The following is a 14,742-nucleotide window of genomic DNA, read 5'->3' on the forward strand; positions in this document are numbered from 1 at the left end:
TTCCTGTCGATCGTAAACGACACGGGAAGAATAATAACGGGCAAGTAAATCGACGGGTAGAACGATTTCCACGAGGCAGCTGGTGTATGAGTCATTGTTCTACGATGAGACAAAAAATCAGAAAACAGGAGAATGTACATTCTGTCGCAATAAATCGTGTTCTCCGATGAAACAATTAATCGACGAGCAAAAGGATCCTCTAATGCTAACAAAGAAGTAGAAAGTCTCACGAACGTAAGAGAGATCGGCTTCCAATTTGTTTCTGTTCTCCAATTAAAAAATAAGTCAGTATGTGGAAGAAAAGAGGCAATAAAGTTCAAGATCGTATACGAATCCAATTATTTTGTTAGCAAATGAATCGAGAAGTAGCAAAAACATTCGAAGGATTTTAAAGTTGCAACAGAGAAGTTGTAGATCGGGTACGAGTTCTATTGTGTTCTCCGATGAAAAAATAAATTAGAAAGTAGACGGATGCCCGCAAAATAGTAAAGCTGAATAGATGCACAATCGGGAGGCAAAACAATCGTCGGATAACCAAACTTGAAGTATGGGCGAATCCTGCGTCTTCGAATGAAAAGACGAACAAAACGGCAGAGATTGAAGTAGCAACGAAGTTGTAGACCGTGTACAGACCCTATTGTTCTTGCGTAAACAAATAAATCGGGAAGTAAACGGATCTTCGTACAACGAAACTCGACGAAGTTGAAGGTTGCACGAATCCTACGGCGTGTTCGAACGGAAACAAGACGCCTAGGTAGCAACGAAGTTGGGGATCGTGTACGTCTCCCATTGTTCGCGAGTGATTAAATAAATCGAAAAGTAAAAGGATCCTCGGGCAGCAGGAACGAAGCTGGAGGTCACGAGTGGCATTGTTCTCGGGTAAAATCGAAAAGTAGATTTTCGAGCGGTAGCGCGCGAAAGTCGAAGGTCGCGGGCCCGAGTGCTATTGTGTTCTCGAAAAGCTTGTCTCAATTACGATCTTCGTGAACGGGCCCGATCGAAACGCGGCGTTGTCGAACGTGTGTCTGCATGGTCGAGCAGTTGCACAGGCCGGCTTCGTTCCCGACGTTTTCTATTCCCGCAAGATAGACGAGGCTGGAGCGCCGATGCGTACAGCGTGTAGCAGCGGATTAGAGATCGGTGGGTGTGTTGCGCGGGTCGGATCGGATCGGATCGGATCGGGTGTGCGATCATGCGTTAAAATGAAAGGAGACGCGCGCGACGTGGCGAGATGAGAGACGAGAAAAACGAACCGCGTTTCTCGGCTCTCGGCTCTCTGCTCTCGGTTCTCCTTCGACTCCTAAAAGGACAGCCGCATGCCATCGCGGAAACTACCGTGAGACTGATAGAATCATTAGCGCGAACGTTTGCTACCGTTTCCGAGCCATTTGCGACTTCCACGAGACCTCGCACCCGCGTTTCTTCAAAACCGAAAGTATCGGGTTGTTGCACACGAAATGTCCGATCTTGGAGTGCAAATTTTATCAAGCGTTTTGATCAAGAGATTATAGACTGTAGGTTTTAACATCCCAATATCTTCCATTGAAATGACCAGCGTCGAAATTAAGTGATTCTAGTGATTTCTCTACATATGTCGCCAAGGCCTGGATGATAAACGTCGCGGAATTATCCCCACTACCGCGGGGTATGCCCCGTGAGGGGCCACGAAGCTCGAGAGGCCTCGGACGCCGAGTAAACATAACACGGATCGGGTATGTCTCCTGGACGATACATGACAACACCCGTGTTGTTGACATACATCGAGAATTCACTGTAATTAGTACAGTTGGCCAGGGGCTTTCTGTGACAAGTAGGCAGTAATAGTTGAAGCTTTTCATCGTGTACAGCAGTAAAAAAATTAATCTGTGGGCGTCGTATACGAACAAATTGCAGTTCTAAGTGTTGCACTGTGGAAGCTACACACACACAGACCCCGCTGATGCTTTCAACACCCTGTGAAACTAAGGAAAATTAATTTACAGCTCCGGGCATTGTGTGCGAATAAATCGCAGTGCAAAAGGTTAATTCGCAGTGAATTCGCAAGAAGTTCGAGCATGATCGGAGCAGAGACAAAAAGCCAGGGTATCGCTATAATCTCGAACGACAGTACAGGAAGTAATGAACCTCATCAGGATGAATTTCGATCGCACTTTGCAGCAAGATGTATCAGTAATCAAGACGTAATGAAATCCACCGGCACAAAATGATTCGGCAAAAAGCCGCCGATCGATAACTATGACTATGACGGATTTTTCCACTTTCTAAACTCGAACGGCTGATCTCGAACAGCATGGAGTTTTGTAATTAGATAGACGGTTTTTGTCAAAGTCACGTTGCCAGTAATGTTCGTTCGCGCGTACAATCGTTGCCTCACCGTCGTCGATCTGGAGATTCGATTACGCCGACTCTCGAGTGCATCTATTGTGCAGTTAGATAACACACCGTGGCCCAGAATTTGAAATAGTTAGAAGACTCTCGGAGACTATTAATATTAAGCACAATGAGTTCTAAGTGGATTCAATAATCGAGTATCGCTTGTTTTCTACTGCGGAGCGCGTGGGCGTGGGAGATCAATTGAATGAATCACAAATCATGGATACGTTCGGTATCCATTAATTAACCGCGACATTATAACAGTCAATTGATTGGCCATTATAACACTCGGTTTATGATCTCAGTATAATTTTTTTCATCGAGCGAATTGTTATCGTTAACGCGTTGGTGTCTCACAGAATATTACATTTATCAGGTATTATACCGATGATTTTCAAATTAATTTAATGAACTGTTGTTGCTGCCGCTGTTTGTATTGAATTTTAAACATCGCGATGCTCGGCAAAGCATTGATGCAGCGCGATCTACCGATGCTTATAGGATCTCGTGATACACGGTTGTCTTATCTGTCGTCGATACAGTTGTGTCCTGTAGAGTGGGTACTGGTGAATGTTTGTTAATCAAAATTCGATTATATTTTTGTACAAGTATTCGTAATTTTAGCTATCCCGACAGTGACGTATTTATATTTTAATATTCTCTTTGCTTTGCAGAATTGCTTCGTTCACAAGAAGAGGACGCCATTATCACTCCTGAATTTCTATGTTTTCCAGGCAATCAACTCAAACCATAAAAATCCATAAGAAATTTATAATTTTTAAGTCTTTCGCTAACACTAAATCAACCAAGCAAAGTGACTGATTTTATGGAAATGATAAGATTGAATTTATTTAGACCCCACTCCATTTGTATTATAATCTATGCTCGAATTAAGAGATTTAGTGAAAAGTCTTTATGCCAACAATTTTCATACAAAAAATCTGGAACCGCTGATAGGATTTGTGGTTAAATAATATTGAGCGAGCCGTTGGAGGTGGCCAGTAGTCGTGATTGAAGTGTAATATTTTAATAGTAATCATAATGAAGTTACAGGATGCTTTTATACAATATGTATAGATAGAGCAATAATATAACCGTTCTTATTTATCTCGATCGACGTGATTACGCTTAATCAATCCGTAAGTTTATTATCATCTATTAGTCAGAGAGAAGGAGGAGGAGAGGAGAAGGAGGAGAGATATGTAGAGAACACGTATCCGCAATAGTCTTAGGTGGAAAAACAGGTGAAGCCCTACGTTCCCGTCAACGCCGTTTACCGAAAAACGCTATTCGCAAAAATCGTTGTCGTGAAGTGTGTAACGAAAAAACCGGAAAAAGGAAAACTCGCATGATACTCGGTACACAAAGTGTACGCGCCTGTACAGTGGTCTCTCGCGAACGTCTTCGTTTATTGCTTCCCTAAAAACCGTTCGCGGGCAGATTGAACGTCGAGAAACAGGGATGGGGTTACACGCGCAGGGTGATTCCCATCGAACTATCGGAGCCGAGTAATTTAACAACTATGCGTCCCGAACGAAGAGCGTCTCTCCCCTCGCTCGCTGGTCGGATCCGCGAGACCGAATTTAATATCCTCGTATAATTGTATATCTATAGTATGTATATTTATATATTAATAAAAATCACGAAGAACTTCTGTATCTCTCTGTCTCTTTACAAACGTTATATCACCTAGTGGAAATTTGTACACAGTTTTTTTTTCATACAACATTCCTCTCTCTCTCTCCCTTAATTACACGCTTGTTCCGCGAGTCGTCGTCGTCCTCGTCGCTTTGGCTTCGATCCAGAACACGCTCATCCGCAACCGAGCTAGGATCCTCTCGTCCTCGCGCATTGTTCCAACGATCTATCCGCTCGCAAAACACGTCTGCGATCCGGAGATCGTTCCACGGTTACGGATCTCCTTATTCTCGCGATTACATCGGCTTCCGCGAATACCAGCGATCGAGTTTTAGAAACTCGAACTGTCCTCGCCGAGAATTTCACAGTGACTTCGTCGCGAATAAATAATACTACGGTGGGGAGGGGAGGGGGGTCCGGCTTATGCGATCCCATCGGTCGGATCGCGAAGAGTCGCGATTATCAATTATGTGCGCGTGTAGAACGAAAACGAGCTTGTAGGAACTACGCTATGGAGCTGCTCCGGGTAATCGTTCGCGAAGAGGTACCCTCCAACGATTTATGCGACCTTGAAATTCGTTGTCAAGGTCCTCGTACATGTATGGGTCACTTGGCTCCCAACAAATTCGCAAAAATAGGTTCTCGTTGTATATTTCTAACGTTAGGGACGTTTGTATCGATTTGCGGTTCACAGAACTATAGTCCGTTCAACGAATCAAGTCAGTGGCGACGAACAAATGAGCCATTTTGATCATTTTGTCCTAATAAAGTAGCTGTAGCTCGGCCTTAGTTTCCGAGACACGCAGAAAAATATATTTAACACTAGATCTGTTTAGTACTACGTAAATTACTATGAGACATCTACTGTAGAGCGTATGATTATTAGACTACGAATTTTATGTATTCATAACAAAAATGTGTAGATCGAATTTGAAATATTGAAGAATTTAAAGTTTCTCCTGTATTTTGCAATTAACGAAGACAATTTTCATTTTTCACAGAAATTCACAGTCTAATGATTATCATAGTCTACCTAATCCAGATCTAACCTACTACCCACCTAGATCTAATTTAGACCAACGCAGGCTTAGGAACTGACGATAGAAGGCCTCAGTTAGATTTAGGTGCGATCTGGATTATACACGTTCTAATAAATGAATCCATTTTTGCGAATATCTCACAAAGCCAAGACCCAGCGATCGTCGCAGGAGAAATCTGTTCACAATGACGTCATCTACAACATATACCAAGGTGACCTAACACAACGAGGATGCCTCTTCGCAGCCAATTACTCAGCTCCCCCTTAACGTGCGGTTCTGCTCGCCCAAGAGAACGAACTGTTCGTCAGTCTGTTCCGCGTTCCCGCAGCCGAGGTGCAAAAGAACAGAGACGTGGGACGTAAGAACGTATCCGATCCGAGGACGCATATAAACAGTTGCCGCGAGATCGTCCACCGATCTCTGACGGTTCGCTGCCGCGAGTGCCGACACTTCACTACGAGTAACTTCAAACACGATCGACGGAATCTAGCTACGGTTTTTAAAAAAATGTTACATCGAGACGAACATCCTCGTGAGAGTCTGAACTAGAAGGGCCGGCCGTGGTCCCTTAAACGGTGTCTCTGGTTCGACGCGAACGACCTAGGGGCTATGTGGAAATCTCGATCACCGGCTCGGCCGTGTTGTTGTTCAGCAGCTCCTGCTTCTCCCTCAGTTTCAGATCGTACTGAGGAGGCGGAGTGGTCTCTTTGGTCTCTACAGGGGACAATCCGTCAGTCTCGTCCAGAGGAGACACACCCTCCTCGCTGTCCTCGTCCTCGTCGTACTCGGTCTCCATCTTGGACTCGTGCATCTCGTGCAGGCGACTCGGCAGATAAGCAGGATGATGCGGCAGACCATAACCAGCTTCCCCTCCGTAGGTCACCTTCCCCATGAACGAGCGAATCTCATCGAAATACGTGTCCTCCCTTTCGTTCTCGTTGCTGCTCCCAGGAGAGTCCGCAACGGACACGACGCCGCTGCCGTCGTCAGCCTCGTGCTTCTTCAAGTGTCTGTCCAGATTGGTCTGCTGACCGAAACACCTCTCGCAGAGGGGACACTTGAACGGCCTTTGCTTGTCGTGGATGTTCCGCACGTGTCTCTGCAGGTTGCTGGAGATGCTGAAGGATCTCTCGCAGTACTTGCACTTGTACGGTTGCTCGCCGGTATGAGTACGCAGATGTCTGGTCAGGTTCGCCGACCTGGGGAACACCTTGCCGCAGAACTTGCAGGAGTATCGGTCCTTCATCTTGCCGTGGGGATGGTGATGGTGATGGTGATGATGGTGGGGAGCGATCACGGCCTCCTGGAAAGGCTTCACGCCGGGGAACGGTCCGAGCGGCGGCCTGCCCAGCAAGTCGAATCCTCCCGCACCAGGTCTAGCTCCGCTGAGCCCGTTCATGAGCGTCCCTAAAAAAGGGAGACCCCGCGGAGGACCGAAGGGTGGCAGCGGTGGCAGCAGCCTGGACTCTGGAGCCGCGCCTCCAGGAGGCGGGGGACCACCCGGGAACCCGGGGAAACCGCCAGTGGGCCCGCGATATATCGCCTCGAGGAACATGGGGTGTATCGGTCTGGGGTAAGCCATGTGCGGGGGAGTGCTCGCGGGTGGATGCTCGGCAGATAAACTGGTTCTTATGTGAGGACTGCTGCGAACGTCTTTGGGATCGATTTCCATCGGCGCGGAGGTCTGTTCCTCGTGCTTCGGAGGTTCCGGAGGAGGCGGGGCTTCCTCCATTGGCGCTGGAACCGGCGAAGGACTGTGACTCTTCCTCTCGGCCGCGTTCGAGTTCGTCTCCTGCTTCTTCGTTTGGACTCTGAGATCCAGGGGCTGGTCCGTTGTCTCCTCGTTCGCGGCAGATGAAGTTAGGTCGGAGTCCATCTTCTTCTCGCTGGTTCTGCTGCTCGACTCCCGCTTCTTCGAAGGATCGTCGTCGCTGTCGGGAGTGGGTTGGACAGGTGGTCTGGCGGGAGAGGGCCTGAACGACGAGGTCGCCTCTTCTGCGGTCGACGGGGACACTTTGCTGTGTTGAGGAAGTACTCGTGGTGGTGTGAACCGCTCTTTCTTCGGACTGTCGCTTCTCTTTTCGGCTTCCTCGACTTTCGGCGGGAACAGAAGGGGAGTGTTGAGGAAATTCGGGGCGTTCGGGAAGATAGCCGGGTAGGGGGCCATCAGACTAGGTGGGTAGTAGCTGACCGGGGGACGAGGGTAGATGACGAAGGGGCTGCCAGCCGAAGTAGGCAATTGCGGCATGGCTCCCGGTGGGCCTGACGGCGGCGTCGAGTCGCAGAAACGCTTGTGCTTCGACAAGGAGGTCACCGTGCTGAACGACTGTCCGCATTTAACGCACTTGATCTGCATGCGACAGTCGGCGTGCATGCGCTTGTGCCGGCATAGGTTCGAGAACTGCGTGTACGCCTTGAAGCAGACCTCGCACTGGAACGGCTTCACGCTGCTGTGGATGTGGGTGTGCTGCTTCAGTCCGGAACTGGTCGCGAACGTCTTGCCGCACTCGGTGCACGCGTGACTCCTCGCGCCCACGTGATGCGTCCGGATGTGGCGCTGGAGGTTCGACGGATCCGTGAAGACCTGCGGATTGTCCGACTGTTAGCGAAACTTTGAAGATGTTACTCTGAGGGGGGGACGTGTAGGGTTTGCCACGGACAGAGATAGATGTGAGGCTTACCTTCGGACAGTTCTCGCAGGGATAGTTGCGCAGATCCCCGTGGACGATGGCACGGTGACGGACCAGCAACGGTCTCCAAGCGTACGCGCGAGGACAGCTGTCGCAGCGGTGCTGCACCGCAGGGTATCTGTGACAGGTCACCAGGTGGCCGTCCAACCTGCAAATAGGACTCGTAAGACAACCAGCCACCGCTCCGAGATCTTACGAGCTAGGGTAGAGTCTAGGTCCACGGTTCTTCAACGACTACCGTCCAACTCTACTCTTAGGACACTCTCTCTAGGAGCTCCTCCTTGTTCTCTGACGCGATCGTGGCGTTCTCCGCCAGTAAGAAGCTGATAAGTGTCACTTTTCCTTTGCTACTATGCTGTTCTCATCATTGACTCATCGATTTGTTGCCAGTGAGTATAGAGAAATTAATAATCGAGTGAAACAGTGACGTTACTGCTCCGCTATGAAAACTCTTTGAGCAACGTGAACGTACCCTAAGTGATCCGGACCGCGCTGTAAGAAGACGCTCGAGGATGTTACGAGCTAGGACCGTGATTCTAGCGGTTGGTTTTCGAGGACTATGGTCCAACACAATTCCTCGGACCTTGCGGAGCTTTCGGTTGTTCTCCGATGCGATCGCGAAACTCTTCAGCGAGCAACCAGTCTTCGGATGTAATCGATCCGCACCGGGGGCAGCGCACCGGCGAAGACTGCGCTCGGTGCAGTCGAGGATGATGACTAAGTGACTCCGGTAGCCACGGCGGCGGACAACCTCTCGCGTAATAACGGTCGCAGGAGGGTGGTCATCGGGGGCCGTTAGGTGCACACGAACGCTCCCTGGCCCGTTTTCCCCGTTCCCCGTTTCCCCCAGAGAGAGAGGGGAGGGTGTCGCGAGGCGGTCGCACACGGGTTATGGTCACAGGATGTGCCATGGTGTGTGCCGGCATTGATTTTACACCCTCGAACACACATGTCGCGTGAAACCTATTCGTGGTGAGATAGTAGGCTCACGGTGACGGTGCGCCGTGCCAGATGAGCTGCGGGCACGCGACGCCTTCGATGATGCATAAGGGGGTGGCTCGATGCAACCGAATGCGGATCTCGCGCGTACTTTATGCCCCACAACAGGTGACTCTGCCCTGCCCTGCCCTGCCCTGCCCTGCCCTGTCCTGCTCTCTGTGTTCGCCAACCGAGCTGCACGGAAGCGGCTGGTGTTGCGGCTTGTCAGGGAACCGGGAAACTGATGCCGGAACCAAACGAAATGGATGGCCGAACTTCGAGCACCCGGGCCAACGTCGAGTAAAAGTCGTGTCGGTAAACCTGGCAACTCGGTGGTCCACCGAGTGCAGATTCCCACCCGAATTCTTCCGGTTCCAGCGAAACCGACCCGTTAATTAACAATCGATCCTAGATGATTTAGCCATCCTGCGAGTTATGTCAGTACTGGACTGCTGATGTAAACAGTCGATGGTGAAGCGTGATTCAATTTTCTAGCCAAGGTACACCAGGGCGAAGTGTTTATTTTCAGGAGATACCGCCCTCGCAGGCAATTAGAGCAACACGTGCTCCGATTTTTCGAATCGTGGGAAGGAATCGGCAGTACCGGGCGACCTCCATATGGCAGTCAGATCGGACAAGTATTTGACTTTTCGTTTAATGGCGCGGCGCAAACAGCACCGACCCCTGAAAAAGCCATCGTAGCTACCCCTCGAAATAGTTCGCGTGCTCGGGACCCCTCTGTATTTTCGTATAGAGCGCAACTAACGCTCTGATTTCGAGAGGATAACCAATCGTTCCAGTATTTTGTCGGACGATGAATAATTTACCCGGGGAACCAAGAATACGTGAGAACCGTAAGACACTTGCGAACAATGCGTTATAAACATTAAAAATGTCGAAGCGAGAACGTAACGTCGATTCGTGGCTTGTCGTTTTAGGAAGCAATTCCCGACGATCTGATCCGAAGAGCACCAGCTATGAATCCTTCATGAGCCGGGCCGTGTATCTTCTAATCGACGCCGAGTAATCCTCGGCTAATAAAGCCGGCGTAATGACAAGGCTGTTTCGCGTCGATGCAAACGTGAGAACGGATAATCCAATTTTTTCGACTAAAACGAGGTACGTTTCGAACGAAAGTACAGCAAATTTTCCAATCAAAGTATTTCCTGTTACTTGGAAACCATTTTTTAGATAAGTGATGAATTTGGTCTCATCGAATTAACTCTGCTGCGTTCTTCGTATTTCCTGACCTAGTCAAGTCTTCATTTTGTTGAAGAGCACAAGATTAGTATTGAAAAGTGGTATATGCTTGTTTTTTAAGAATGACGCGAGTGAAGTAATCTAAATTTTTCACAGTTGTTATTACAATATATGCTTGCGTTAAGAAATTCATTCAATCATTTCCCACAAAGGAGTCTTAAAAATTCCAGCAATTTTAACATAAAAAATTTGAAACCGGTCATTTTACCCGTGCAGTTAGGTTTAGTATTAAGTATACAGCTCTACCAAGAAAGGATACCAATTCTTCTAAGCATACGGCTAAACCAAGAACCACAGCAGGGTTGATATAAATTAACCCTTTGCACTCGAGTGGTGACTCTGAAGCACCACTAGAAATTGTTGTGGCATTATTTCAAAGAAATTACAACAAATATTACAACTTATTTGTTACATTACAAAATTTGTATTTAACAGATTACTAAACATTCAAACATTATATGTGGAAATCGGATCAGTTTCGTACGAATAAAATGAAAATATTCTAAGACGGAAGAGAAAAATTTAGTTTTAGGATGAAAATAGCGCCGAGTGCAAAGGGTTAACGATTGTGCAGTATAGAAAAGTTTGGATAATTTGCTCGCGCACCTAACAATGTCTCGAGGGAGAAAAGGAATAAGGTGGTTTATTTTTTGGTATCATGGAAAATGTACTTACAGTTCGATGTCCTGGAACGGCTTGTCGCAGACGGTGCACCTGATCTCGCCCTCCTCGTCGTCCTCTTTATCCTCGTCGATGGTACCGCTGTGCTGCGAGGCTGCAAGCACAAAGAAGAAAAGGTTGTTGAAACAACGTCGTCTACGGCCGGGAGACAGGGTGGAAGTCGTAATTCCGTTCCAGTTTGTGACGTGCTGCGGCTCTATAAATTACACCCCCGTGAACGATGATACGTGACCCGTCGCGGTGCGGGCGAATTACGTGATCGAGAACTGTAAGGCGGGGGCCAGCGGGACAGTGGCGTGACAAGTGGACGCCGGGATTGTTCCTGAATTATTAAATCAAAACGGCACTATCGTTGCATCTGCGCCGTGAAGAGCCAGCCCTATCTGCGAGCTTTCGCAATCCTGCAATTCTACCCCCGAGGGAATGCTCGCGAATTTTCTCGTGAAATCGATGCTCACAATTAACTCGAAGTTGATTCGATGCGTGTCGATGTATGTAGCTGTGCGATACGGTCTTCGCTTGGCGACGGAATGCCGGAACAGTTCGGAGGATGACACTGACACTAGCCTCTCCACCCGCTAATCGGTCACGATGCTGCAGCGAGCGAAGACAATGGACACAATGATGCACTGGCTCGGCTGACGCACGTTGTCCGCGAGGGAAAACGCGAACGGGGGTGTCCGGGACCGCTTTCTATTGGTAAAAGCTGAACCCGAGCCCGGCCAATCGCAGGTGAGCCTCCGGGTTGCCCCCTGCGGCCTCACTTTACCCCCGGCGGACCGAAGCAACGGCAGGTAAAATCAGGAGCCGTGAACGAGACGGTGCATAATTTTTATCGTCCACGATCCTCCATCGAGGAGCGACCGTTTTTCGAATGTTTTATACAATTACAAAAAAAAACTGGCAACATAACAACCCTTTGCTGTCCGAAATGCTTCTCTTTTATTTTAGATTCTACAATATCCGTGCACAATTCAAATTTATATTCCCATATGTAGCTTCGCTAACCGATCTGGAATAGGTAAAAAATACTGCAGTTGTCGTTATACACCATGCAACTGTGGCATTAGTTCTTGTAAAATGTTTTTAATCAATTACAAGGAGCAGAAAATATTAGAAAATATTATTAAATACCCCATTCGTTGCTGTATTTTAATACAAAATCAGGCACGAATTTTTGCATTGACCTAATATATGAAAATTTCTATATTTCTTTAATTAATTTAGTAAATTTAAAATACATCGACGACCTCAAATTCTCTTAATTTATTTACTGTTTTAAATTGCCCGTTTTTGGCGCGAACCGAGAGGCCGATCGAGACGGTTCGAGTATTCGAACGACGATTGGCAAGATCGAAACGGCGGCACCAACGGTTATTTAAATCTGCCGCTACACTTGTCCCGACCATATGGTCGGACGATGGCCCCCAACGGACCTTCATGGGAACCGGGCAGAGCCCCTACGCCACCAACTACGCCCCACGCCATGAACCAACCCCCTGTAGAACGTTAATCGTTCCTCCATCCACGACTAATTTGAAGCGGCACGCCGTGAATTTAAACAATAAAGGATGCGGTCGGCCTCGTGATCCGCTAAACGGGGTCAGCTAACCAGCCCCCGAAAGAGGACTACAAACAAATAGAGAAAAGCCCATTGACAGAGGAATAGAAGAAGAATCAACCAGTTCAAATACCGATTCAAATACTGGTTCGAAAAGCAAAATTTCAAGTATAAAAGTGTAGGAAATTTGGAAAAATTCGGATCACCCCTCCTTTCCCTTTGAAACGATTCAAAATTGAAATTTTCGCCTAGACATAGACGACTCTGTGTGCCCACACAGAATTAAGTATAGAATTTGAGACTAAATTATCCCATTGTTCTAAAATAGTTCAAGAAACTTGGTATTTGTGTACAAATATTTTGTTGGGATCATGAGAGACCTCAGTATAGCAGTTGTGGGTGAAGTAATATTTAGGGAATATGAAAATAAAAATTTCCATTGACCCAGATATTTTCATGCACATTCGACTATAATTCGTTTTAAAAACGAAAGACGACTGTCCATATCAATTTTTGCAGAGAGTTAGACTCGTCCCATTGTTGTCCAGCACGTCTCACGGTCTCGACCGTTTCAGGTGCGCAATTAGACGGTATCATACCAACGTCCGAGCCCCCGTTTTCGGCAACGAAAAAAGCCGCCGTCAGATAGTGGAAAGTCAACAGGTGGGATCAACCGGCTACACCCCCTGCGGACGCGTCAGTTGGCGGTTGCATGGGAAAAAGTAACGGAAATCAATGTTTCCGTGGCATCGTGAGCTACCAGGATCCATCCAGACATCCTGAAGGAATTCGAGCGAAGCGGCGGACACCTCGAAGCGGAACCGAAAGCCTTCTCTGCAATTAGGCTCGGCGAACGGGGTTAGCCTCGAACGAAACGGTCGTCGCCAATGTCGTCGCTCGGCTCTCGCAAAAAAAAAAAAAAAAAAAAAAAGAAAATGAAACCCGCCATACTTCCAGGAACGGCGCGACACAAATAATTCACTATACAGGCCAGCTAATTGCGTGTTACAGAACCCCAGATGAGCCTACGCGATACTTCGCTTGATTGATAGTAAACGGCAGGAAATTATAATATTAAATATCAGATTAGGTCAGAATCGTGCACGCATTTTCCCCGACTCATTCCGGCCCGTTATAAATAAACGCCTGACATTCTATGTTTGCCACCTCGCGCTCCAGATTCCCCCGAAATCATTTCACCCGTGATCTCCATTTTTTCTCTCCGAGGAAGAATCATCCCTCGGCATCTTTCAAATCACCGACAATGTTTTCATCGACGCGATTTCATTCGTCAAACGTTCACAACTGGGTCAATTTTACGAATTCAAGCAAATCCTTTTGGTACAATATTTGACACGTATTCTCTTAACCGGTCGGCATCCATGTTGAACGGGTGAAAACGGCCCCCAAAGTTAGGGAAAATCTAGAAATTAATGGAAATCCTAAAGTCTAGGGAAGGTTTAGTGCTACAGATTTTATGTATATATTTTTAGAAGTAACATCATTCTAAGACGAAAAAGAAACGAAATTATTACAATTTTGGAACTTGCGGAGCGGGTTCCCATTGTCCGATTGCTCCCGACACGTACCATTTCCGTAACAAATGTCACAATTTAAGGGGTAAGATCAAGAAATTTTTTAGCCCTGTAGCCAAAGACCACCACATTGCACAACCTCGAATTTGGAACGCATTTCTGGGTCCCTTTTCGAGCAAGGAGCGACTACCGTCTCCGTCCCACGCGGCGCGTAAAACGCGTCGGAAATCGGCAAAGTCAAACGTCAAACAGGACGTGTCATTAGTCCGATGAATCAGATAGGGTTGCAGGGTGTCACGCGTTTTCACTCGCCCCCCGCGCGCGTGCCACCCCCTCGGAAAATAGTGTCGCGTGCCCTTTTATGCGCGGATACCCCTTTTTCCGTGCCCTTTCTCTCTCTATCTCGGTCGAGGTCGCCCCGTGGGCCAGGTTACGCGCGTGTTAATCGACAATACCAGGCCATAAATTATCCGCGACCCTAAATAGAGCCATCCGGACAGCCGAGAGATCAGCGTCTCTCCCGAGAACGGAACGAAAAGCCGCGGGGTGGGGCGCGGGGGGGAAGCGGCGAGGGGGCGGTAAAAACGGCCGCCGCGAAAAATCAAAACCATAACTCACGCTAACTGCCGTCGCCAGTTGCATCGACGCCCCCCGATGCACGGGAGCGCGACGTGGTTTACCGAATCGTCGGGAAAAATGCGTCTGTCCTGGGATCATAAAACGTATGGCTTGTCATTCGGGAAAACTAGCGCGCCAACAGAAATAGTTTCGCTCGTTTGCAGTCGCCTCCGTGACAACACTCTCTGCACTCTGCGTGAATCGGATTTTTACGACGATTAGAATTTTTCTGATCACTGGAAACCCACTGCTTAGACAGCTAGATGCTAATTCTACTAGATGGCTCTGTATTAACACTTATCGTAGGGGACGAAGCCGTTAGGAGGAATCCACGGTGAGACGGTTGCGACGAGAACGCAAAAACGACA

At 47.9% G+C, this 14,742-nt stretch overlaps 1 protein-coding gene across 3 annotated transcripts in view; it reads right to left on the minus strand.

The window, feature by feature from the left end:
- Window positions 1-5,178: 5,178 nt before the first annotated feature.
- The window catches only part of LOC143359717 (transcription factor hamlet), a 78,084-nt gene continuing 68,520 nt past the window's right edge, over window positions 5,179-14,742 (minus strand). For 2 of the 3 annotated variants that reach the window (XM_076797864.1, XM_076797863.1), the window contains exons 6-8: window positions 10,655-10,754; window positions 7,733-7,889; window positions 5,179-7,650 (exon numbers count right to left, since the gene is read on the minus strand). In XM_076797864.1, coding sequence (XP_076653979.1) covers window positions 5,659-7,650; window positions 7,733-7,889; window positions 10,655-10,754 — 2,249 coding nt within the window. In that variant the 3' untranslated portion in view covers window positions 5,179-5,658. The remainder of the gene's footprint in view (window positions 7,651-7,732; window positions 7,890-10,654; window positions 10,755-14,742) is intronic. The other variant, XM_076797865.1, reaches the window with a different exon arrangement.

The sequence above is a fragment of the Halictus rubicundus genome, chromosome 12 (assembly GCF_050948215.1).
Source record: "Halictus rubicundus isolate RS-2024b chromosome 12, iyHalRubi1_principal, whole genome shotgun sequence".
Taxonomy (NCBI): domain Eukaryota; kingdom Metazoa; phylum Arthropoda; class Insecta; order Hymenoptera; family Halictidae; genus Halictus; species Halictus rubicundus.